The sequence below is a fragment of the Eutrigla gurnardus genome, assembly GCF_963514095.1.
Source record: "Eutrigla gurnardus genome assembly, chromosome: 16".
In the NCBI taxonomy this organism is placed as follows: domain Eukaryota; kingdom Metazoa; phylum Chordata; class Actinopteri; order Perciformes; family Triglidae; genus Eutrigla; species Eutrigla gurnardus.
Genome location: NC_139927.1, coordinates 1,952,516 through 1,978,114, shown reverse-complemented (window position 1 = coordinate 1,978,114; position 25,599 = coordinate 1,952,516). Strand labels below are relative to the sequence as shown.

Genomic DNA, 25,599 nt, shown 5'->3' with positions numbered 1-25,599 from the left:
TTGTTAGAGGGGATGACGAGGCACTGTCCCTGTACAACCAGCAGGTGGCGCTGTTCATTGTCTAGTCGTCAGCTTAAATATGACACATCCTCTACAGAAGTCCGCTGTACAAAAGGTGGCGGAGTCAGGAGCGTTAAGAAAAGGAACATTTATTCACATAGTGGGCTCTGCTCGACCCGGCTTCATGAAGCAGCATTGCTGTAAGGTCAAAGGTCATAGAGGTGAACGTGCAGACTGAGCCTCGCTCACACCTACTGATGATGGAAATAATAAAACAAAGACATCCACTCCTCATTAAACAAACTGGGTAAAAAGACTGACTTCAGCAGCAGCAGGATCCACAGCGGGGTGTGGATCCTGAAAGAACACGCTTAAAGAACACGCTTAAAGAAGGAGCTACTTGGGTGGGTCGGTGTTGATGCCATATTTCTCTTTGAGGAGCTTCAGCTGCTCCTCCTTCTTCTTCGTGTCCATCTTCTGGAACGCCTGCAGACAGCAGAGACACTCAATGTTAAACATCCCATAATAAACGCTTGAAGATATAAACGGTATGTTCACATTTCAGAAATCTGCTGGAATCCTGCATAGGGCCTCTCAAGAAACGTCTCTGTGAACGCCCTTTGACCCGGCGGCGGACCCCGACATGCTAACGTACCCGGTTGGCGTTGTAGTAAAGGACCACCAGGTAACGGTTGCAGACGTTGAAGCCTGACAGATGGTCACAGGCATTCTTGGCATCGAAGATGTCTTCGTAGACCACGTAGGCAGTCCCTCTGGACTCAGGCGTGTTCCCTCTGAGTGACGAAGAGCAAAACACAGCAGGAGATTTCAACACCAACGTGATAATATTACAAGTGTATTTATGGGCAACACACTGAGATATGGTTCTTGTTGGTCTACATGTTTGTATTTTGCACTTTGCTGCTGTAACCCTGGAAATGTTCAGGGTTCCTCCACCTTCTCCAAAGTCACATTCAAGCACTTTTAAAGCATTTCCAGGTGCATTTCCATGCTTTTCCAGCCCCTTCCAGCTGTGGTAAACTCCATTTTTGTATCAATCCAATGGTCAGTATTCAGTCTACTTATTCTGTCACTTGTTCATCACATTAAATGAGATGTTATTGTCCTCTAAACAACCAACATGATGTTTGGAGACAGCTTTTTACAGAAGGACCACAAATGAAAGGAAAACTAATTCCACTAACAGATCCACAGAAATATAATCACCAACTATTTTCATCATCTGTTCATCATCAAAAGTCATTTTTCATAAAGAAATGTCAGAAAATGCTGTTTTCAGTCCCTCAGATATGGAGATCTTCTTTTCTCTGTTCTATCATAGATGTCATCACATACAACACACATTTCAAGACCTTTATTCTACATCCAAACACTTTTCAAACCTTGAAAAACACCACGAAAACATTCAAGGGTTTTCAAGGACTTCCAGCACCCGCGGACCAACACTCACGTTCTGATCTGCCGGATCGGTCCGTACTTCCCGAAGATGTCGTACATCTCCTCGGCTGTGATCTTGTACGGGAGGTTCCGGACGTAGAGGATCCGGTTCACCTCGGGAGGGAGTCGGATCTGCGGACCAGCAGGAACAACAGCGTCACCGCAGAGAAACACGTAAAACAGACGCAACTCTCACCAACACCGGCATTCATCTACACGCAGTTACGCGTTAAAGGGCCTTCTGTCTACGTCACATGACCGCGAATCAAACCACAACAGAGGAGGAGCTAGCCTTAGCTGTTAGCTCAGCTGGCTCCGAGGCCAACGCTAACAGCCGCTCTGTTGCCAAGGACCGGAAATCAGCCCGAACCAGGTCCCGAACCTGGTACCGGTTAAGTCTCCTCAGTGTGTTAAACACGTGTGTAACATCCCTAGTGATTGTTGTCAGTCCGTTAGCATGCTAACCGTATGCTAACTGTATGCTAGCGCTGGGGGACGTTAGCGTGTAGCCGAACAGAGCTAATCCTGTTAACCGGGTCTCCCTCACGGACCAGAACCATCGAGTCCACTTACGTTAGCGCGCTTCGCCGCCTGCATCGCCATGGTTTAGTCTGTAAAGTGGAAACACGACCGTCAACAACAAACACGCAGCCTCGCGCTCTGTTTCCGTAAAATGGCAGCGGTAGTCGGTTGGTTACGAACTTCCGGTTGCCTGACTCTTGAATGTTATGTTGAATCACCGCCACCTACTGGTCAGGAGTCAGGATTCAGATTTTACAGAAGGTACATTTCACCCACATGAAGCTTTTTTTTTTTTTTAAACTTTATTTACATATTCAGTTTACAGATTATGTCAAACATTAACACATAACACAATTCATAAGAGCTGTTTCACAGATAACCCACATGAAGCTTTGCGCCCGGAAGTATGTTTGAATGTCGTCATCATTCCCTCGTTTCCCAGAGTCTAAGATCTCCACTGAGACTACAGACCTGTTACAGACCAGTGGTGGGAACCACTGAGACTCCAGACCTGTTACAGACCAGTGGTGGGACCCACTGAGACTACAGACCTGTTACAGACTAGCGGTGGGACCCACTGAGACTCCAGACCTGTTACAGACCAGTGGTGGGACCCACTGAGACTACAGACCTGTTACAGACCAGTGGTGGGACCCACTGAGACTACAGACCTGTTACAGACCAGTGCTGGGACTCACTGAGACTACAGACCTGTTACAGACCAGTGGTGGGAACCACTGAGACTACAGACCTGTTACAGACCAGTGGTGGGACCCACTGAGACTACAGACCTGTTACAGATGTTTCCTCTAAATCTCTTGTTGATGACTTTGAGATGTGTGAGTGCAAACCGTGGGGGGACTGGCAAGGGGTGACAGATCAGTGGACGTGGTCTGCAGAAATTGTTTGGATTCATTTTTGAAAATTAAAGATAGTGGTTTATGAATTTAACATTTATTGATTTATGTATACAACATTTTGGAAGTAATAGTATCAAATGTATAATTTTGTATTGGTTTAATTTGGTAGAGGAATAAGAAAAAAACACATTTTCATATGTAAAGAGAAAACACAGTCGATATATTGATACATAAACGTACATATGTATTTATATGTATCTTTGAGAGTGGGGACAGGACCAAACAAAGATGAGGGCTAAAACCGCCAAGTCATGTCTCTCTGCATGACAACGCTACCAGGGATCCGGCAGAAACCAGTTTAATCTTCAACACAGAAAGAAATATATCTTATTAATTTGTTGATCATTTTAGGGAAATATCATATTCACAAAGCCAAATTCAGTAACTCTAAACCCTCTTTTATCGCCTTTGTTAAGGAAACAGAAGAGTACATCAAAACCATCTATGATTTAAAAAATAAGTAAGCTGCTAAAACCATTCAGTTATGGTCCATTCTTAACGTATTTATTTGATACTTCCCCTGGCTCTGTATTTTTCTGTATTAATGGCTATATTTGCTTGTTTTTATTGGTTATATCGTAAAGATTTAATAAAGATTAAATTAAAAAAAAACAAAAAAATGAATCCTCAGCGGCGTGACGTGGCGGATCGTTTCCGGGTCAAGGTCAGATCGGTGACGGATTAAAGACGGTCAGCGGCTCGCGCGCGTGGTGTTCGGGCTAACGCTAATAGCGCGAAGTGGCGCTAGCTTCAAGCTAGTCGTTAGGGAACCGTTTTCTTGGTAGCTCCGATAAAACGTTTTCGGAAGCGGCGAAACGTATCATCATCGATCACAGATCATCATCGATCACAACGGCGGAGAATTGTGGGAGAAAAACCCCGGACCTGGACAGCGGCTAGTGAAGCGTTTAGGCGGCCGCGCCTCTGCTGGACCCGCGACCTGGACCTGGACGTGGTGGGCCTGAGCTGCCGTCATCGACGTGAGTTTAAGAAGAGTCGCCAGGCTCCTCGGTGAGCGTACTAACCAGCCAACGGTTTAATTAGCTTAGCCCCTGCTAACTTCTCCTGGCAATTAAGTTAGCGCCACCAAAGCATGCTAACGGCGGTTGCTGGCATCCCTTAGGATAAATATAACGTAGCTCATGTAACATTCCGATGTGACTGTAATACACAGTTAGCATACTTCGGCTACGCAAACCTAAACGGAAGGTGAAGTTTAGCAGGTGCCTAGCTAACGTTAACTGCCGTTAAATTCAGACGTAACGTAGAAAATGTAAGCTACGTGACATCTGAACGTAACGTAACTGACGGTACACCAGACGGTACAACAGTTCTGTTAACTGACGTTACGTCAGCTACGTTACATTCAGGTAACGCTAGCGTAAGCCACGTTGTGCCGTTAGCTAACATCAGACGATCAGCCTGTCGTGAACATTTTATTAATATTAATACACGTTATTAACGTAAAGTGAGCAGGCTCGTGAGGCTAACGATTGAAAAGCGTTGATCTGCAACAAATATAATTTGTAAAAAAAGAAGAGAAAATAAATACACATTTAATTTTCTAATGTTTCTCCTCTGAAACTCGATATGGCTCCTTTCTGCCTCATTTAGTTTCACCGGAAAACAATGACGAAATGACATTTGATTGCGTCAGAAAAGGAGTCGAAGGGGAAATCATTTTTTTATTTAACTGTGAATGTTCTGAAAATGTATTACTTTAAACTACTATCTTATCATCCACACAATTAAGCTTTCTTTCTTATTCCAAACATTCTATTCTCACTCAATTATTAAATATACATTTGAATTATTATATAAAGGGGAGATAGAATTACAGTGCTTAAACTGTGTAAGCTGATTAAAATGGAGTGAAATGAAAAATGTCTTTTGAACCCTTTTAGATCACATCCAGTTTATATTGTTCACCTATTTAACAATATATGCTGAAAAAAATAAATGTCTTTGTATTATTATTATTATTGTAAAAAAAAATCCTGGAAAACAAAATGATGCCCGTTTACATCACCTATTACCAACCAATAATATCATGACATCCATCCATCAACAATGGGAGCTTTTAACCATCAAATCAAATTCCTCACATTATGTCCTGTCCTGCTCCTGCAGATGTTGGATTTTAACTGATTATCTTGACAAGAAACAATTATAAAACAATCTTAACTGAGTTGGTTAGATTCTGACAATGGGATACATGAAACTGTATAGTTTACATTTTTTTGTGCACCGTCTAAATTATTTTACCAAGAAATTAAAAATGTTTAAATTAGGGATGCAAATTATTGAGTAATTCATTAATCGATAGTTGTTTCATCTTATCAATCGATGATCGATTAATTGATAAGGCCTAAAAGAAAAATTTGTTTGGTTCCGGTTTCCGACTGACCCTGTCAATTTATGTGCTACCCAATTTATTTTATGAGCTTGGGGAAGAAAAAAACAAAAAATAAACCACAAATACATTTTTTGATGCAAACTATAATTACGTTTTTGTACAGACAACTCTTCATCCTGTACAAGGATGAGCGCATTCTCTCGTTTTTAAATGAAAACGGCTTCACGTGGGATCTGCATGCAGACGACTGGATATCGGTACCGCTTGTTATATGGTTGCAGGAGAAAGATGGACGTATGCGTTGTCTCCATTGTTTGCCCATGCAACAGCGTGACAAACAAAATTGTAAGATTGGGTATGAAATCTTTCGAAAATGTCCTTGAAGAAGTCAAGCAGTGCGCTTGTTCATTTGTGTCAGCAGCCGGCAAAGTGGACCGAGCTGACAGATGGACTGACATCGCCAGCGATGTGGTGTCGACCTGTCGACCAATTCAGATATTTAGCACTGAAGTGCGCCCCAGGGCAAATATCTGTGTCCTCCACGAGTACCACGAACCTGTCCGCCTTCGAGATGCTGTTTCGAGCACAGCAACATACTCATTTGCCCCCGCCGAAAGTTGTACAGACCAAAAAAGACGAGCTGAAAAATGACATTCTGAAGAATCTGCGGACCAGGGAAGTGGGCTTTTCTCTTCCAGAGAGCACAACCCAAGGCTCACTTTTGCTGACGGTAAGTGAACTATAATATTTGAATTATGTAGGCTGTTATTACATTTGAAGAAATTATCACTGTAGAGTGTTTCCCCTACCATTATACAAAAAAAAATCAATACGCCAAAAATAAGCCACCTATCAATTCATTCATAAATCAATAATAATTTACATTAGGAGCGCCTCTGCGCAGCACAATAGACTTGCTCCGCAAGACGCGCGGCCACAACAATCCTCGCCGCGCCCTCCCGCTACGTTCTTCCTCGTGTACTTTACGCGCTTGATGTTGTTCTGATGCCGCTCTGCCTCGTTAAACCACCACGATGTCGCTTTCTACTTTGAAAACACGGAAGGTTGACAATGTATTTTGATAAGATGTTGCACTCTTCAGACTCGTGGTGTGAGTGGGACCGGAACCGGAACCGGACCGGTGCATTTATAAGAAAAAAATGCCGCTGTGTCTCCGTCCAAAATCCGTTTCTTCGCGCTGCCTGCTCGCACAGATCCGCGCGTGCGCACATTCGCTGATATATATATGCAGAGACGGCGCTCCTTAAAAACAACATCAAGCCATGCGTGTGTAGCATTAGGACGTGATGACGTTTGTACAACCGGCTAACGATTCCGATCCCGATCCTCTGTTTCGATTCCTGTTCTAAACGATTCTCGATTCTGATTCTTTGAGGTGCAGGTCAACAGGTCCAGTGTTGCCACAGTTACTTTGAAAAAGTAATCTTACTACTGCAGTGTTTCCCCCACGTTCACACAGCAGCGGCGCGCCGCCGCTGCTGAATTTTCTCCGCCGCTGCAATAAAAATCCTTTAAAAAAAAAAATATATATATTTTTTTTTTTACGTACCGGTAGTTCCTTTTAGAAAATGTACAGCGAGTAACGTCAATTGCGCAGCACGCGGCACATCATCACGTAACCAACATCAAAGAAGAAAAATACACAGCGAGTGTGGCAGTTGTTGGCAGTAGGCTACCCTACACGGTTGCAAAGTTACATTGATTCTAGCAGTAGCGAGTGAAGCGGAAGATCGAAGAAAGAAGGAAAGAGTGAGACAGACAGAGAGAGACAGACAGAGAGAGAGAGAGAGAAAGTAAGTTGCTAAAATGTGTCGCTACATGACCACCAGTGTTAAAAACCCTCTGAGCCCAATCATTTTATTGTATCTATAAACCGCAACCTCCGTGCCGTTTTTCCTCTAGTATTGTGTGTGTGTGTGTAGGCCTATGTGTGTGTGTGCGTGTTGTCGCTCTTTTTGGGATCACTCATAGCCTTTACAGGAGCTTATATTCAGTCAGGAATTTATAGCCTAGGTATTTTCGGGAACTTTGAAAAATGAATCCATACTGTTAGATCCGATGTTGTTCTTTATTGCCATATAAAATCCGTTTTCATCGCGTATTTTAGTTAGGGATTTATGCTAATCGCCTGTAAGCATGTGGTCATTAGCATAAATGCAGGGAAAAAACCTAAGGACTTCTTAAAAGATCATGAATAGTTTCTATTATGTATAACTTATATTTATTTTATAATTTTATTTTATAATTTTGCAACCATGTTTAGTGTTTAAGCATTAGGCAAAAATCTGTAAATAAATTGTGCAAATTATATTTGCGTTGTGGCATTTTTTGTTAAATATTACTATACAAAAATATAAAAATCTGTAAATGAAGGCACAAAAGGCAAAGTTACAACACCAATAATCCCATCTACAGTAATACACAGGACTGTTTGAATAGGATTTCAGTGCATATTCTCCTCTCAAAGTGCACCAGATTCATGCATTCCAATGTAAAGGGTACAAAAAAATTTCGGCCGGGGGGGCATGCCCCTGGACCCCCCTACAGGGTTCGGGGACCACACCACCGCTGCTGAAGAAAATCTTGCGGGAAACAATGAACTGACTACTGACTACTCCTTTAAAAAGTAACTTAGTTAAGTTACTGACTACTTGATTTAAAAAGTAACTAAGTTAGATTACAAGTTACTTTATTAGTTACATTCAACAGCTGCCGACTACCGATTTTGCCAATACTCACTTTATTGACGTGCTTTTTTAACAGTAACATCAACAATGTATCCATTTTAAGTTGCACTTGAAAACTATGTCCTGATAGAAAATACATGTTTTTATATAAAAAAATAAAGACAGTCTTTCTTGACTTCACTTAACTTAAATAATTGTTTGCATATTGTAATGGCAGTAAAGGATGTTGAGCTGCATTCCATGTATGAAGGATGCTAAATAAGTCTGTCTTTCTTTCCTCAGATACGCAAATGTGATGACACTGAATGCTGTTCCGTACCAGCCCTCCCGTCTGAAAGGATGATCTGGCTTCCTGACCCAATGCCTCATGCTTCTGGTAAGAATTTTACTTTAACATTCAATACATTGTAAAGTAAGAATATGTTTGTGGATTATCCACTTTTAACATGCTTTAGCCTAATATTACACCTGTTCACATATTTGTATGACGCCCATAGCTTAAAGCAAAATACTTTAATACATGTTTGTATTGTGCTTGTATTGAAATAGGTGACCATTACTTGACACTGGCTGAGGTTATGGGCAAAGACACAGATGACGCCCATCGACCTTCTGCCCAACGTTCACACAAACAAGCTGCATGTGTTGACTTCTTTTTGTCGGACGCACTAGAGAAGCAACAGAAAGAGTCTGGGCTGTTTACTTTCTCTCGTGTGGTGATCCCATAGAGCTGGCCTACTACCGGGCACCTTTTGGGAGGCAAGGTCTCTGTGCACACTGTGGTGGGCCTCAGGGCAACACCTGCCCAGCCCTGTTAATGAAATTTAAAACAGTCTTGCCCTGCTGCCACATTTGTATTGGGGCTGGAAAAAGCACATTGTGGCCAGACCCTACAGCAAGCAGAAATGAGCAGTGGTCTGGAGGCCCTGCAGTTGTATTTTCCTTAATTTAACTAATAGCAGGCAGTAATGTTGGACAACAGGGCTATGAGTCGCAGAACACCAGAGTTACAGTTTAATTAAACAGCTTCGGAGTCATTCATGGTTCTATAACATTTTCCGGGGTGATTGGATGATGTCTCGCTACCTTGTTTAACGTTTGTTCAACGTTTTGTAGGTTTGTACATAAACATTGTACAGAGTATTGTGAGAGTTGATACTATTAAAGTTATTTATGAAATATTGCTTGAGATGTCTTGAATGCCAATGGTCCAGAACTAGTAGGTTTTAGTTTTTAGGAGTAGAAAATAGTACACACATTAAAAATCAGCACAATTTAATTGAAGCATTCGTATTGACTACATATTTTGTAGGGATGATCCGATCGGATCGGCCGCCGAATGCAAAAAAAAAATGCATATCGATATCGGATCAGCCTGCACGGGAAAATCCCGATCCGGACTCCCGATCCAGTTTCTTTTTTTTTCAAAACTCTGGTCCGTGTTTTCCAGCGCACCAATGTAGGTAATCCATTCCAGTTTTTTTCCCGTTTTTCGCTAGTCCGGTCCGCGTTTTCCAGCACACCTAGCGCACACCTCGCGACCTGTCCAGCATCCACTAAACAACAACAAGACGGACTTGTGTGCATGTCCAGTGTTTCCCCTACCATTGTACAGGCCATAAAATCAATATGCCAAAAATAAGCCACCTATCAATTCATTCATAAATCAATAAACATTTACATTAGGAGCGCCTCCGCGCAGCACAGTAGAGTTGCTCCGCAAGACGCGCAGCCACAACAATCCTCGCCGCGCGCTCCCGCTACGTTCTACTTCGTGTACTTTACGTGCTTGATGTTGTTCTGATGCCGTTCCGCCTCGTTAAACCACCACGATGTCGCTTTCTACTTTGAAAATACGGAGTTGACACTTTATTTTGATAAGATGTTGCACTCTTCAGACTCGTGGTGTGAGCGGAACCGGACCGGTACCGGAACCGGACCAGCTTCCGCGCTGCCTGCTCGCACAGATCCGCTCGTGCGCACATGCGCTGATGCAGGTCGAGTGTTGTCTATAAATATATGCGCTCCTTCAAAACAGCATCAAGCCATATTGTGTGTGTAGTATTAGGACGTGATGACGTGTGTACGGGCTAAAGCCCGTTTGGGCTGGAGCAGTGTGAATGCAAAGCAAGGGACCCCCTGTGGGGGGAGGATTGAGGATAACTTATATTTTACTTGATAAAATAAGACAATATATGCACTCATATGTCGTTATAATGTTTTACAGTATCTGTAGCTATTAATGTGATGCTCATCATTTTCCAGCCATATTTTTCCGGCCCCTAATTTTGGATCATTTCCATCAACTGGCACCTTAATAAGTCCCTCTCTCCTTGTGATCTTGAATACACTCTGGTTGAACAAAAATGTTGAATGCAAATATAATGATTGCAGAATTGCAGACTGCTTGCTGTGCCACCTGACTTAATCCAACTGCACCAATACACCATCCCACGCGTCTCGTCTGCTTAGGGTTTTTTCGGTGGGTACCACCGGGCCTGAAAAAAATTCTAGGGGAAACACTGATGTCCCACTAAGAATTTAAAGTTATCGATAAAAATGTCAGCTGTGTGGGATTATTTTACCCTAAAAGACGAAAAAGACGAAGAGGCGGAGTGCAATACTTGCCACAATAAAGTCAAGCGTGGTGGTAAAGCTGTAAGATTGACTATTTATTATTTTGTCTATTTTGTGTTTATTTAACCCTGTTAAGAATCAACAGGTCAGCTTCTCATTACCAACCATTGTGGATTATTCAAACTAACCTAATTAAGTTGGCTAGTTGTTCAGTTGTTCTTAAGAGTAAAACCCTTTTCAACATGAGTCTGACAACAAAATAAGTAAATATCTTTAATCTTTAATACATGCTTGGACCGGCCGGTATCGGTATCGGCCGATACTAAAAGCTACAATATCTGTATCGGATCGGAAGTGCAAAAAGCTGGATCGGGACATCCCTAATATTTTGTTCATATAAAAATGTGTGTGTGTGTGTTTGTAACATGCTGGGAATATCCATTGCTGCTGTTAAAAAAAAAAATTAAAAAAAAGTCCTACCTATCATTCGCTGCCACTGAAAAAAAAAAAAAAATTCCCTACCTACCCATGACCTCAACTGACAACCAACAGGAACCAAACTTTTTTTTTTTTTTAGGCCTAAGCGGCAATTCTTCTGAGAAGCTGAATTTCCCTCTGAATAGGTTATATCTACTGCATACGTAACATAAAATGCCATCTTCCTTATGATATAAAGAAACATGCAAATCACATTTTGAATAATTTCATTGTAATGCATCAATTTGGAGAATTTTGAGAACCAAAATATGACATATCAATTACTGACCAATTTCTTACAAACTGCTGGTACTGATCCAAATGTTGACATACTAAATGGGGTTGAGGAGTTTAAGCATTCAAGAAAAGATGAAAACAAAAATGACTAAAACACAGTGCTGAGCCTTTAAACTATTAGTTTATTATAACTATTATTATTAATATAAGTGGGTGAATATTCCTCAGCCTTCCTTGGTGTTTTTGGTTTTGACTGAAGCCTCGTTCACATACGTCGCCACTCGCCCATCTCTGAGCGACAGCTGTCAATGAAATGTGAATGTGTTCTAGCGGAATGTGGTCAGGACAGGCGATGCAATGTGGTCGATCGGAGATAAAATAGTGGCTGTGTCCGAAATCATTCCCTACTACCTACTCCCTATATAGGGGAGTTCTATGGAGGGCACTATATAGTGGACTCAAAGGCAAAATGAAAAAACACTTTCGGACACTACTCGGGGGATTTCTTTCGGCGCCGTTGATGACGTTGTCCTGACGCATAATTAATACGTGTCAGATTCCGCCAACGGCTCTTAAGTCTCACGCAGAGAAATTACCAGGATAATTCTTTTTTAATACATATTCGTTGCGAAAATTTTGCAAAACCAAAAGAACGAGTCCTCCAGCAATAAGGGGATTCCGTGGCCGTCTCATTTCTTGAGAAAAAAATAATCTTCAATAATGAGACGATCACTACATCGTCCTCACTGCTATTTTTATTTTCAACGATCCAGATCGGGTCCAGGTGGACTTCAGGACCAGGTTGCAGCACTACCGGCACCCCACATCTCCGCGATCCACCAGACCTGAACAGGCTGCAGTCCGTCCCCGATCCCAAACTCCTCGGCGATCGCTCGCCACAATCTGTCCCTCATCTCCGCATCTTTATAGTTTTCAGACTGTCCTACGGCGCTTTGGTTTGAGTGACGGTTTTTGACGGACGAAGACCCCGCCGCCGCCTCTCGTCGGCTGGCCAGCCACCGCAGCCTGTCGCCGGCCACTGCAGCTTATCGCCGGCCGGCCAGCCACCACGGCCACCGCCGCCTGTCGCCGGCCACTGCAGCTTATCGCCGGACACTGCAGCTTATCGCTCGCCCAAAGTCTCATATAAATAATTCATATATATCGCGTTTTTTTTTAAGTAAATAAAGGAAAACATCACACTTTGGCCGTTTGTGTCGTCTTGTTCTGCTCTGCAATACATATATTAAATATTAACATTTATTATTGTACGATTATTCATATTTCCTCCGCTTTTTCCTGCTCTCTCTCCTCTCGTCCCTTCGCGATTTGTCTTTCAGTGCAATGCATGATGGTAAAATTTGCTCGGCTAGTGACCATCGGCTGTACACTACTTTTCACGATGCATTGTGGGAAACTTTGAGTGCACTATATAGGGAATAGTAATGCTCACTACACATTCGGACACCCCTACAAAATGGCGAACTCCCTATATAGTGCACTATATAGGGAGTAGGGAGTGATTTCGGACACAGCCAATGTAACTTTCTGCGATGCGAGTGAAGTGAGTACCAAGCGAGTACCAATCAGAATGTAGAATAGAGATGATTGACAGTTGACGTCAACAGAGAGTTCCACAGAGATTTGCGGCTTGAACTAGCCGGCGGCGGGAGTGAGGTTTTTTTTGCCAGCGAGTAGAATTCAGCGAGAACGCGAGTAGCGACGTATGTGAACGGGGCTATACGCGCCATCAAACTCGCCAGCTGAGGGGGGGTCGGCGCGGGGGACGCCTTGCCATGGCGACGGGGGAAAACAGAACGTTGATGAGCCAAACCAGCCGCGAGGATTTCCCCTTATAATAAGCGCTGCTGCCCTCCTGTTTAGGCCTATCATTAGAGCCGCTAGTTAAGTCCATTTGCCTTGATAAAATAATTTTGGACGAACATCGAGACTATGGCGGCCTAAATTAGACTATGGCGGTGCGCCATAGTCTCGTCGTGTGGAAAACACTGCTCCTGCTTCTCGTTTTGTCTTGTTGTTGTCGTCAGAGCCCTGCTTCGCTTGTGTTCGCGCATGTGCGTCAAGTACGTCTGGCGTCAAGCGCACCCTCACGTGGACTGGCGAGGAAGTACGGGTTCAAAACGCAATTAATTGCAATACATTTTTTTTAATCGAGTAATTTCTTATCGACAATTAATCGTTAATCGATTAATTGTTTGCATCCCTAGTTTAAATGTTAATAGAATTGCACAAGTAAAATTACTCTTAAAAAATCAAGTGTTATCGTGGTCAAAGCTGAACAATTAGACGATTAGCAGATTTACAGAAAAATCATTGGCAGCTTTCTTTTTTAGATCATCCTTGTTATGTTGCTGCTTTTTGTCTTATGTGATGGTAAAACTAATTATGTATAGGTTGTAGAGTGCTGGTTGTCATTTTGGGATCATTTTAATCAGCGGTGAAAATTGATAGTTCTAGGAGTGAGTGTCAGTGTTGTTTAATATCTCTCTCTCTCTCTCTCTCTCTCTCTCTCTCTCTCTCTCTCTCTCTGTGTGTTTCAGTGTTTCAGATAGCATCCAGTTTACCCAGCTGTGTTGATGAGATGACAAAGCATGGATAGCTGGAATTCATGAAACTGCCAAAATGTCTTCGATCATAGGACTCCCTACACAAGGTTCCGATGTGACTGTTCTCATCACCAGGGTTCACTTGCACCCCCATTGTGTGCTGGTGGAGTTCTGGGGGAAATTCAGCCAGGAGAGGACAGCAGACTATGAGTTCCTCGCCAAAGACATTCAGTCTCCTGGAAACACATTTCAAGAGTTTGAAGGAAATCCTGGTGACCAGTGCTTGGTCCAGGTAGATGGTACTTGGTACAGGTCCCGCATAGTCTCAAGAAATGGCTCAACACGCAATGTGTTCCTCTTTGACAAAGGGAGGACACACGTCACAACCACAAGTAAGCTGGCCTGGGGTAAGAATAACCACTTCCAGCTGCCACCCCAAGTGGAGTCCTGTGTCCTGGCTAATGTGTTACCACTGTCTCTTGAGAACGGATGGTCTCCACTGGCTTTTGAGTTTCTGAGATCTCTCTCTGGGAAGTCTGTAAAGGCACATGTGCAAGATGTTCTGGTGCAGCACAGAATGTTTCTCCTGCACATCCCTTGCATATCCAAACAACTATATGAGATGGGAATTGCCAGGAAGCTGTCACCAGATGTGTTCCAGTACTTTATTCTTATGTCGCTGCCGACCCACAGTGGAGCTGAGGCATCTCCAGAGACTCAGATATCTATGGGAGGAGCTGAGTGGCTCCACAAGAAAGAGCGCTTCTTTTATCCGGAGCTGCTAGCAGGAACCATGGAGAGTGTTGTCGTCACAGAAGTCACAAATCCACACCGGATTTTTTGCCAGTTGAAGGTCTTCTCACAAGAGTTGAAGAGACTCTCGGGGCAAATCACACAGCGCTGCGAGGGCCAGATGACCAATTGCATTGTGAATCCAGAAATGATTGGGTTTCCATGCGCTGCAAGAGGAAGTGATGGCATGTGGTCCCGCTCTGTTCTTCAACAGGTATGCTCAACCAGCGGACTAGTGGAAGTGTTGAACGTTGACTCTGGAACCAAACAGATTGTTCAGGTGGAGAATGTGAGACCATTGGCTGCAGAGTTCTTCAGGATGCCCGTTGTGACTTACATCTGTTCCCTCCATGGAGTCATCGACAGGGGGGTCGGATGGACCAGCAGCCAGATTGACTATCTCAGGTCCCTCCTTCTACACAAGACAATGATTGCCAAATTTGAGTACCAAAGCGTCTCTGAGGGCGTCCACTATGTCACGCTCTGTGTGGACGAAAACACGAGCATTAACAACTTGTTTGGTTCCAAGGAGAGCTGTTTGCTGGAGAGTGAAAAAACACTGGGAGATTATGCCATCTGTCGCACTTCATCCGGCCACAAGCATTCAGCTCAGCAAGAACGATGTCGGAGACAGATGTCAAGTCCTGGACAGTCTATAGAGGAAAAGGAAGGAATAGTAGAGAAGATGCCAGCTGAAGGCCTCTCTGTCAACTCCTCACATCTGGCCATTGTTCAGCACATATCTGACCCCTCAGAGTTTTGGATCCAAACACAGAACTCTGCAAATGAGTTGGATGAACTGATGAACAGTATCTACCATCTGTATAAAGACTCGGTGGATAAAGATGTGGTGAGAAATCCAACTGTTGGGTTCTGCTGTGCTGCCAGGGCAGAAGATGGTGATTTCTACAGAGCAACTGTGGCTGAAGTTGGCGAGACAAAAATCAAGGCGTTCTTTGTTGACTATGGAAATACCGAAGTGGTTGACAGGAATGACATCAGGACCCTTCCTGACGAGCTCAAAAAGCTGCCACGTCTTTCGCTGAAATGCAGCCTGGCTGGCGTCCGGCCGAAAGAAGGCAAATGGAGTCGACGTGCCTGTGATATCTTCATGAAAGCAGTCAAAGATAAAGAATTAACTGTACATGTGATGGCTAAATATGATGAAGGCTATGTTGTCCAACTAGCAGATCCTGAAGGACAGGGAGACGGAGATCTTGGCACATTGATGTGTAGTTCTGGCTTTGCTGAAAGGGCTGAGACAAAGAGACAGACCAAAGCCACAACACAACTTGCTGTTGTGCCACAGCTTCCAGATGCCAGGCTCTCAGGAGTCTTCAGGACCCTAAACACATTTGACCCTGCCTGTAATGACAGAATTTCTACATTCAAGGAGCACCATTTTCCCATCGGAAGTGTCCTTGAGGTCAATGTGTCCTACATCCAAAGCCCAAATGACTTTTGGTGCCAACCACTGAATAATGCAGGACACTTGATGCTGCTCATGCATGACATGCAGGCTTGTTATGCAGACAGCGAGTTCCAGCCCCCTGTGGAATTGGCTTGTGTTGCTCGCCACCCTGATAATGGGATGTGGTACAGGGCACTTGTGATTCGCAAACATGAAAAGCCTGAGGTGGATGTGGTGTTTGTTGACTACGGCCAGACAGAGACGGTCTCCCTCTATGACCTGAGGAGGATCACCCCACAGTTCCTGGCTCTGCAAGGCCAAGCTTTTCGATGCAGTCTGTTGAACCCCTTCAACCCAACGTCTGCCATTAACGAGTGGAATGAAGAAGCGGTAGCAAAGTTCCACAGCTTTGTGGAAACGGCGGCATCCAGCGCCATGACTTTAAAGTGCACCATATATGCTGTCATGTACAGTGACCAGAAGATTCTTTTCAACCTTGTGGCTCTAGAAACTCCCTTTGAGAGTGTCTGCACCAGTATGGTCAGTGTAGTCAAAAGTGCACCTCCCAAGAAAGCGGCTGGGCCGTCTTTCAGTCTCAACACATACTACTACTCAACGCACAACATCAAAACCGGAACCGACGAACAGGTCACGGTCACATGTGTGAATAGTGTCCACAAGTTCTACTGCCACCTGGAGAGGAACGCTGGTGTGATCAAAGATCTCAAGAGCAAAGTGAACAATCTCTGTCTTCAGCTTAAGAACATAAAGCTCCCAATCGTCATTGGCACCTTGTGCTTTGCCAAGTACACAGATGGGCACTGGTACAGGGGGCAGATCAAGGCCGCAAAGCCAGCCATGCTGGTTCAATTTGTGGATTATGGTGACACTATTGAGGTGGAGAATTCTGACGTGCTTCCAGTTCCCAGAGAGGCTAGTGACATAATGGTTGTCCCTGTGCAAGCAGTTGTGTGTAGTCTCTGTGATATCCCTGCCGACATTCCCAGCGAAATGAACCAGTGGTTTGAGACTAGTGCCACAGAATGTACATTTCGAGCACTAGTGGTGGCCCGAGAACCTGACGGGAAGCTACTGGTTGAGCTGTACCATGGAAACACTCAAATCAATTTAAAGATCAAGAAGATGTTTCAGGTTGGGAATGTGGTCCACCAGGGTCGGAGAGCACTTGAGGCTTCGGTAAACGCACAAAAGACCCCAAACATTGTCCCAATACGAGCTGCAGAAATGGAAGATCTCACTCAAACCATCAATAAAAATGTCTCCACCCCAAAACCAGCACGTCAAATGAGTGCCTACGTGGATCTGCAGGCTGCACCAAAGCCTTTGTGCCGCGTTTGTGAAAGGGGTCAGAAGATCAAAAAAGCTTCCTTAGAGCTCTACATACCTCCACACCAAAGATGTCCAACTGGGACACAGAGGAATAAAGGAAACTGTTCTCAGCTGGCAGGTGCCGATATCAAAACAGGAACAAAGACTCTTCCCACTGACACTAAACTCATGAAGTCCAAATCACCTGGCACAGAGTCTCAGAAAGAAAGTAATATTGAAGAATTCCCCAAAGTTGCAGATCTACCATCCCAATCTATCACATCAGATATGGAAGCAGATGTTTATGTCTCTTATTGCAACAGCCCACTGAGTTTCTATGTGCAACTTGTCAGAGATGAGGATGGAATATTCTCCCTTGTGGAAAAGCTGAATGATCCAGAGTCTGACCCCCAAGCCCCCAACGTCAGAGACCTGCATCCAGGTGACCTTGTTCAGGCAGAGTTCACTGATGATTCTTCGTGGTATCGAGCAGTCGTGAGAGAGATCCACAGCGAAACGATGGCTCTTGTTGAGTTTGTTGATTTTGGAAATACATCGCTGGTGCCAGTTTCCAGGATAAGCAGACTCAAGAAAACCTTCTTGCAGCTTCCCATGTACAGCACACACTGTATGCTGAGTGAAGCTGCTGGTCTTGGAAGGGACGAAGTACTCGACCCAGAAGTAGTGTCAACGTTCAAGGAAGTCATCGGTGGTAATGGAGAAAAGGTGCTCAATTGCCACTTCATCAGGCGGTCAGGATCCCTGTGGGAGGTCGATCTTGAAGACAGCGGTGTGAAGGTTGTGAGTAAAGTAGCTACTACATGTTCTGATGGTTCTGAAGTCGCATCAGAGAAACCTGAACAAATGAAAGAAAAACCTTCTCAGAATGTGTCGGAGAGATCATCAGTGAGCTTGTCTCTGTGTTACCACGACCAAGAGTTTTCAGAGGGACAAACAGTGGATGTCTACGTCACAGCTATAAATGATGCTCAAAGCTTTTGGTGTCAGCCTGCAGCCTCAGAGGAACTTGATAAAATAACATCAAGTCTCTCAAAAGTGTGCGATCCAGCCCATCAGCAACGTATTGACCTGAACTCTCTCACTGCAGGCAGCCCCTGTATCGCTCTCTTTTCAGATGATGGTTTCTGGTACCGGGCCGAGGTCATCCACAGAGATGGACCTGAGCTGGCTGTTCTCTTTGTGGACTATGGAAACAAGTCTCAAGTCAACGTTACAGCTGTGAGGGAGATGCCCCATGACCTGATGGAAACTCCTCGGCAGGCCTTTTTGTGTGAGCTCGAAGGCTTTGATGCTTCACATGGATCCTGGGATGGCAGTGCAGCAGACAAGCTGTCTGAGCTAACAACAGACAAAGTATTAGTGTTGACTGTAGCCAGGGTAACAAGAGGAGAAGGAAAACACAAACTCCTCGTGTGGGTGAAATATGAGGGCAGTGTCTTAAATGAGGTGCTGAAAACCTGGTGGAAGAGTTCCACCACAGGAAACCAAACACCACTTCAGTGTGACACGGCACCATCCAAGGTTCAACCTGAGGTGGAAGGCCACTACATGGATGTTGGCGTTGAGCCTCTGAGAGACCACAGTGAGGAGCAGAGCCCTGCTCAGCTTGTGGAGCCTTTCACAGATATCCTGCCATGTGATGGAGATGAGCCCACCTTACCGCCACTCCAGGACCAATGGGAACAAGGCATTTTGACCTTGAGTCTAGACGAGAGTGTGCTAGGTACTGATGAAGGCACTGAAGAGGAGGGCCTTTCAGGGATGGACAATATTGGACCGGATGACTTGAGTTCTCCTCTGGATGTGAACCCCCCGGAGGCCATTATAGAGTCTGAGATCAGGACTGACCCCGAGTCTCTGCCACCAGACAATGGTACCTACAGAGAGGAGGAGAACAGAGTTGACGAGATGAATGTTTCTGGTAAACACATATAAATTTGATCTTAGTTTGTGATTAGTAAATACTATGATGCATTTAATAAGCAGCTAAAAGAACATTTATGTTTATGGAAATCATGTAAATATGGAAAGTAACAAACAAGAAATGGTGTTACGTTTGGTCACCCGTTTTTCTTTTTCCGGATCCAGCTGAGGAAAGGGGTAGCGGTGAGGTAACCATGGCGAGAGCGACTTGTGTTCCCATTACGACCACAGTAAAGATGGTAAGTTGTGTCCCATGACTTGCTCCTCATAGCTGTGAGGGATATATATTATAAATGTTGTATCGGTGTAAGGCTGCTGTTGTGTTCTCCTGAAGGTTTCCCGTGAAGCTCTTCGGCCCCAGCAGAGTGTCGTTTTGCCTGCGACACATGAAAACATCTTTGGAGACGTTGAGCAGGTACATTGATTTGTTTATCTCCCAACACACTGTACATACATACCACATCTTCTTCTTCCTCTTCCATTGGTTCAACTTGTGTGTTCTGTCATCTTGTAGGTTCGGAGTGACTTTGTGCAGCCGTCCTGTGTGGTTCCTGCGTCTGGTGAGGGATTCCTTCATCTTCGTCACGTTAGCCTACAACACACTGAGGCCTTAGGCCTGTATCCACATAGTGTTCTTTGAGAGCTTCTCCCTGAACCTTAACTGTAGATGAGCTGAGATTGATATGACCAGGCACTAGGCTTGGGACAATTTAAACATTTTAAAAACCGTTTGGTATTAAGCCAAACACCAGACCGCACTGGTATACCGACCTTTCCCACTAGGCATTGCACTTACCACAGCAGCCCTTCCCAAGTGAAAAATTTGGCCTTTTTTCACACAGAAGATTGTGCCATAATCACAGAAAGGAGAGTCCAAGATATGCCACGATCGCACCAGGTGTCTCTTTTTATAAAGCATCCCGGCTTTGTGGAACCAGAGAGGTGGAAACAGCCGTGTGACGTATTCAATGAGCGCCGGAAATCCGATTAGCCTGTGGCTTCAAAACAACTATCGGCTTTTTATCTTGTTCTCAGCTCGTTTGAATGCTCCAGTGGCGCTTCGCCTAGTAAGGCGTCTTCAAAACATTGATGTAAACAAACACAAGGATGGCGTCCCACCCTCCTTCCTCGACTGAAATGAGATCTCTGTCATGCCGGCTTCAGCTCACATTTTGCGCACCGGACGCCTTTAGACACTTGCGGCGGCTCCGTTAATCCGTTTATAAATGCACACAATATTATTTTAATCACTTGTCATTGTTGTTGCTTATTACTAATGAAAAACATGTTGGATTTAGTGCTATGACGCTGTCGGAACAGGTTGCTGATGTTTTTAATTTCCCAGAACATGTCATAAAGAAAATGCCAGTCCACCCAGTTACATAAATCAAACCGATTTAGCCCCGTACAACGAACCGGGCCGGTGAAATACAACTCTATCAGGCAGCCCATTGGTGGCAGCAGATTCCTGTTGCTGCCTGGTTTTGTCCTTCTACAATTGTCCTCCTTCCTGTAACATTACAGCTTTCAAACTGAGCAGCTCTTGGCTACACAGGATGAAGCAAACATTCTCCATGGGAAAAAAACATGTCGAACTAAAATCTGGTAGCTAGTCTGCCGTGTGGCCTGGAGTGGTTAAAAGAAAAGTGCAACTCTGCTTTCGAGACAATCATCTCAAGTTGAGACTTCAGCAGACCGCAGGTAGGTAGGAACTAAGTGTGATGTGATGCGATGCTGTGTATTTCTGGATCATCTTCATAGATACTCCGACGGACCAGGACTCTGGAGATGGAGTCCCTCAGGAAGAGCTGCCATGTGATGGCACGCACGTTGAGGTAAGGTTTTTACGGTCTTCTTCTTCAGATTCATAATCATGTCTTCTCATCTGAGCACCTGAGAATGACACTAATGGATTATGTGTTCTGTTCCAGACTGACCTGATGACAAGAGAGGAGGCGGTTCTGATCCAGACTGACCTGATGACTGGAGAGGAGACGGTTTTTATCCAAAATGACCTGATGACAAGAGTGGAGGCGGTTCTGATCCAGACCAACCTTACGACTAGAGAGGAGGCGGTTCTGATCCAGACTGACCTGATGACTAGCGAAGAGGCCATGTCTCATCCTCAGGAAACTTGTTCAGGTTTGAATTGTAGATGTTATCCATGACAACGGGCCGACATCCGGTATCAGATATCGTTATTTTAAAAAAAATTGGTACATTTATTTGTGTATGTATATATATTAATTTCTTTGTTCCTTTTTATTGATTTGGTAGGCCTCTTAGGTGTCTAAGGTGTGTGCCCCCCCCCCCCCCGCAGAACACTCTCTCTTTTTTGAGCTTTTCCTGTTTGCATCCCTGAGGTTTGGATGTCGGGGCTGAAGATGTCTGATTGGTGCGTCTCTAATCTGTGATCTGTGTTTGTATCTGCAGTTCTGGGAGCAGACCCTGAGACCTGCACAGCTCCCCCGCAACACTCGGTAAAGGACTCGAATCCACAGAATTCTAAAATCCAAGTGCAGAAGTTGTGACATGTGACCTTTTTCCTTTGTTGCTGCTCAGGGTGACGGGGTTGAAGAGATGACCTCTCTGACGGAGGTCTGCTCAGGGATCAGGCTTCTGCTGGAGGACCAGGACAAGGTGGCAGGTATGCAGGCGGACCTCCATGGAACCAGCATCACTGCTTCTCTACTGGAACATCAGTGATTTGGCTTTTTCCCTTTTACACTGCAGAACCAAATGAGTCCAGTGGAACCAGTGCAGGAGGTGATGGTCTCAGCAGGTCATCAGAGGTCAGTTATTATGAGGTCAGTTATTATGGTAGTTACGTCAGCACTGTCTTTACAGGGCTTCAAGCTCCGCTCACTTTGGGTTAACTGAGAGTTCTGAGAGTTGCACGTGCTCAGTACTGATCAGGCAGGTTGGACCCAATTGTGGCGGGTTCTTCTTAATTCCTAGATTAATTTTAGGGTTTCCGACTGTCAAAGTAGAGAGTAAAATATAGTTATTGACGCCACCAGAGGTCAGGGTCTCTGTAGTGGACCAGGAAGCTGAGCTCACAAAGACAGAGACTCAGTATTTCCATCTTTTGTTGCCTTAAAAAGATAATAGTTTCCAGTCTGGATGTCTGTTCTGGTTCATGGTGAAGTCCAGAGTCTCTTTGCTTCTCCTCCACTGACTACAAGAGTTACATCATCTAGGTTCATTTAATTGTCTTTGCCGGTAGTCTCTCTTATCCAGTAGTATGAAGCAGTCAGTGACTCGATGCTGATAGTTGTTTCTGTCGTTCTAGATGGACTCGCTGCCGGGAGACGAGTCCTCTGCTCTTCTCAAAGATCCCCCCTGTGGTTTGTTTGTCATCATTCTGGTCTGCTAGGTGAAGTGAGCATTCTTCTGTTCTGTATAAGTGTGTTCACCTGCCTCTGTGTTTGCAGCTCTGTCATGTGACTCTGGGCCACCATGTGACTCTGGGCCACCAACCGAAAGCGTCCGCCGGTCACATCTGGTAAAAGAGCTCAACACGAGAGTAAAGTGAAACCTGACTGTCGGGACACTGAACGCTTGTTTCCTTTCAGAACGAGCTGGTGGAGGAGGAGACGTGTCTCATCAGAGACTTCGGTCTGACCGATGCCTGCACAGGTCTCACCGCTATATGTTAACACGGATCTGGACGTGTTCATTGCAGAAGCAGACCACATTCTGATGGATTATAATCCTGATTCTTATTTCAGGTCCACAACAAGAAGCTGAACGGGAGCAGATGGAGCATGCAACCCCCTCTCAGACACAGGTTTGTTGTAAACATTCAGGGAAAGCAATCAAGTTTCTGGGTGGCTTTGCTTCCTCCAGACTTCCTCCAGTCTTCCTCCAGTCTTCCTGCATACTTCCTCCAGTCCATCTCCAGTCTTCCTCCAGTCCATCTCCAGTCTTCCTCCAGTCCATCTCCAGTCTTCCTCCAGTCCATCTCCAGTCTTCCTCCAGTCCATCTCCAGTCTTCCTCCAGTCCATCTCCAGTCTTCCTCCAGTCCATCTCCAGTCTTCCTCCAGTCCATCTCCAGTCTTCCTCCAGTCCATCTCCAGTCTTCCTCCAGACTTTCTCCTGTCTTCCTGCATACTTCCTCCAGACTTTCTTCAGTCCATCTCCAGTCTTCCTCCAGTCTTCCTCCTAACTTCCTCAAGTCTTCCTGCAGACTTCCTCCTAACTTCCTCATGTCTTCCTGCAGACTTCCTCATAACTTCCTCCAGTCTTCCTCCAGACTTCCTCCTAACTTCCTCCAGTCTTCATGTTACTTACTAATGCATTCCAATGCAATCCTGCATTACTTCACTAATAAAATCACTGAAGCAGAAATTGTCCAGAATGAACCGTTGGACCGTTGAAATCAGCTGCTTGCAGGTTGTTTTCTGGTTCTGTGCATGTAGAAATCATATCCTGGATCAGAAACCAGGGGCCTGTACTACGAAGCAGGATTTGGGCTTAGCGAGGTAACTTAAGCGTTAACCCTGGGTTTTCCGTCCTACGACGCTGGTTCACTTCTTACCGGGGTAGATCGCCATGGTAACTTACGCTGTGGAGCTAACCTGCTCCGGAGCAGGTTATGTTCCTGATAAGAGATCAACGTGGAGCAACACACCGCCGACTGACCAATCAGCTGTCTTGGTGCGCGGATATAAAAAAAAGAAGCTCGGTGGATCGTGAGAGGGTCTCGTAGGAGAACTATAGAGTGTACAGAGACCAGCAAAACCTTTTTTCTGTCCCTGACGATGTTTTATATGAGAGATACAGATTCTCATCGGAGGGAAAGACTTTTCTGTGTCAGCGTACAGCCTACTGACCACTATGAATTATGTTTTTATATTTATTTGATTTGCTCTCAAGTCCGTTTTACACCGCCGGGATTGCAGCTGAAAGAATGAGGCTGATATTGTCATAAACCACGTTATAAGAATACATCCAAGCAACACATTCATTATTTTAAAGTTTAAAAAAATCCGCTGCCGTAGACTGATCCATGTATGTGATTGGTCAAATGCTGCAAACGCCGCCTCTTTCATGTGCACGCGCTCATAGCTGGACAGGTAAACCCTGGGTTGAGTTAACGAGTTGATAACCAGCTTCGTGTGACCGCTTACCTCCGATTGTCTTGAACTCCCGACTAATGTCAGGACAGCAGAGTCATTTGCCATCTTCCGAAAAAGGCTCAAGACTCACCTGTTCAGACTTCACCTCGACTCTACATAGCATGACCCACTAACACCCCCCCCCCCCCCCCCCCCCCAAAAAAAAACAACCCTTACCTATAGCACTCTGATCGTAGCACTGTTGCTCTTGAACTACTAGTTTACTCAGATGAGGACCTAACACTTGTTCTTTTTTTAGCTCTTACTTTATCAGCAATGATACGTTGTGGTTTCCTTGTTTCCTTCATTTGACAAATGTACTTATTGTAAGTCGCTTTGGACAAAAGCATCTGCTAAATGACCTAAATGTAATGTAAATGTCTTTGTTAGGGTTACTTAAGCTGGATCTCTGAAAGATACCCTGGGTATGTTGAACTCGGCCCCTGGCTGAGACCCTAATCCTGATTTGATGAAAATACAAACGCAGTTTATTATGTTTCCAGGATTTCAGTGACTGCCTGCTGGCAGAAGAAATGACTCCTGCTGACGACGACAGTTTTGGTAAATGATTCTTTTAATAACTTTAATAATGTGTTAAAGTGGAAACACTGCTGATGTTTTTAAGAAGTGGTATTGTCTGTTAAAGTCTTCAGATCTTATCAACCCAAATAAATCCTCAAACTAAGTCTGCTGAATCAAGAGAATGAAATGTGTTCACAGCTGATAAACACACCAACTCTGAACCACCTGAAGGTGGCGCTCTGATGAACCTGGAGAGACATCATGTGATGCCAAATAACTTTGTTCCCGTTTGTTCAGAGGCTCAGCTGTCCATGATCACTCATCTGTCTCTGATCATCCATGGTGGGTCAGCTGAACGTCTGCAGCCGGAGGAGTGATCCTGCCCACTGACCAGCAGGTTCAAGGTCACTGGCCGACAGGTTCAAGCTCTTTGTGTTCATTCTGTCTCAAGTATTGATTTGACCCATTTACCGATCGGTTCTCTAAGTTCGTAGTTGTGGTTCTGGGTTTGTTGGAGCTGATCTGTTCTGATCGATTAACGTAATTCTTTGAATTAATCTTTTGTTTGAAAGCAGTGACCTGCCCACTGACCAGCAGGTTCAAGGTCACTGGCCGACAGGTTCAAGCTCTTTGTGTTCATTCTGTCTCAAGTATTGAT

General features: G+C 44.6%; 2 protein-coding genes across 2 annotated transcripts; one reads left to right on the top strand and one right to left on the bottom strand.

Annotated features, from left to right (window-relative positions):
• Positions 1 to 133: 133 nt before the first annotated feature.
• Positions 134 to 2,189, bottom strand: sf3b6 (splicing factor 3b, subunit 6). The gene is made up of 4 exons (XM_084031030.1): positions 2,032 to 2,189; positions 1,472 to 1,590; positions 656 to 794; positions 134 to 486 (listed from the first exon to the last, which is right to left on the bottom strand). The coding sequence occupies exons 1-4, from the start codon at positions 2,059 to 2,061 to the stop codon at positions 397 to 399; spliced, it is 378 nt and encodes a 125-aa protein (XP_083887156.1). The 5' UTR covers positions 2,062 to 2,189; the 3' UTR covers positions 134 to 396.
• Positions 2,190 to 3,652: 1,463 nt separating this feature from the next.
• tdrd6a (tudor domain containing 6a) lies at positions 3,653 to 25,538 on the top strand. The gene is made up of 16 exons (XM_084030454.1): positions 3,653 to 3,880; positions 13,817 to 19,296; positions 19,464 to 19,537; positions 19,633 to 19,713; positions 19,813 to 19,858; positions 21,060 to 21,133; positions 21,230 to 21,440; positions 21,732 to 21,778; positions 21,861 to 21,945; positions 22,032 to 22,105; positions 22,591 to 22,645; positions 22,733 to 22,803; positions 22,874 to 22,937; positions 23,030 to 23,088; positions 24,923 to 24,980; positions 25,239 to 25,538. Exons 2-16 carry the CDS (start codon positions 13,899 to 13,901, stop codon positions 25,316 to 25,318), a joined length of 6,477 nt encoding a protein of 2,158 aa, XP_083886580.1. The 5' UTR covers positions 3,653 to 3,880; positions 13,817 to 13,898; the 3' UTR covers positions 25,319 to 25,538.
• Positions 25,539 to 25,599: the final 61 nt, after the last annotated feature.

Coding starts and splice junctions, on each gene's coding strand:
- tdrd6a (XM_084030454.1), top strand. CDS start 13,899: ATGTCTTCGATCATAGGACTCCCTACACAAGGTTCCGATGTGACTGTT. Junction 19,714..19,812: donor TCTTTGGAGACGTTGAGCAG/GTACATTGATTT, acceptor GTCATCTTGTAG/GTTCGGAGTGACTTTGTGCA. Junction 21,134..21,229: donor GTGATGGCACGCACGTTGAG/GTAAGGTTTTTA, acceptor GTTCTGTTCCAG/ACTGACCTGATGACAAGAGA.
- sf3b6 (XM_084031030.1), bottom strand. CDS start 2,061: ATGGCGATGCAGGCGGCGAAGCGCGCTAAC. Junction 795..1,471: donor CCGATCCGGCAGATCAGAAC/GTGAGTGTTGGT, acceptor TTCGTCACTCAG/AGGGAACACGCCTGAGTCCA. Junction 487..655: donor TTTACTACAACGCCAACCGG/GTACGTTAGCAT, acceptor TGCTGTCTGCAG/GCGTTCCAGAAGATGGACAC.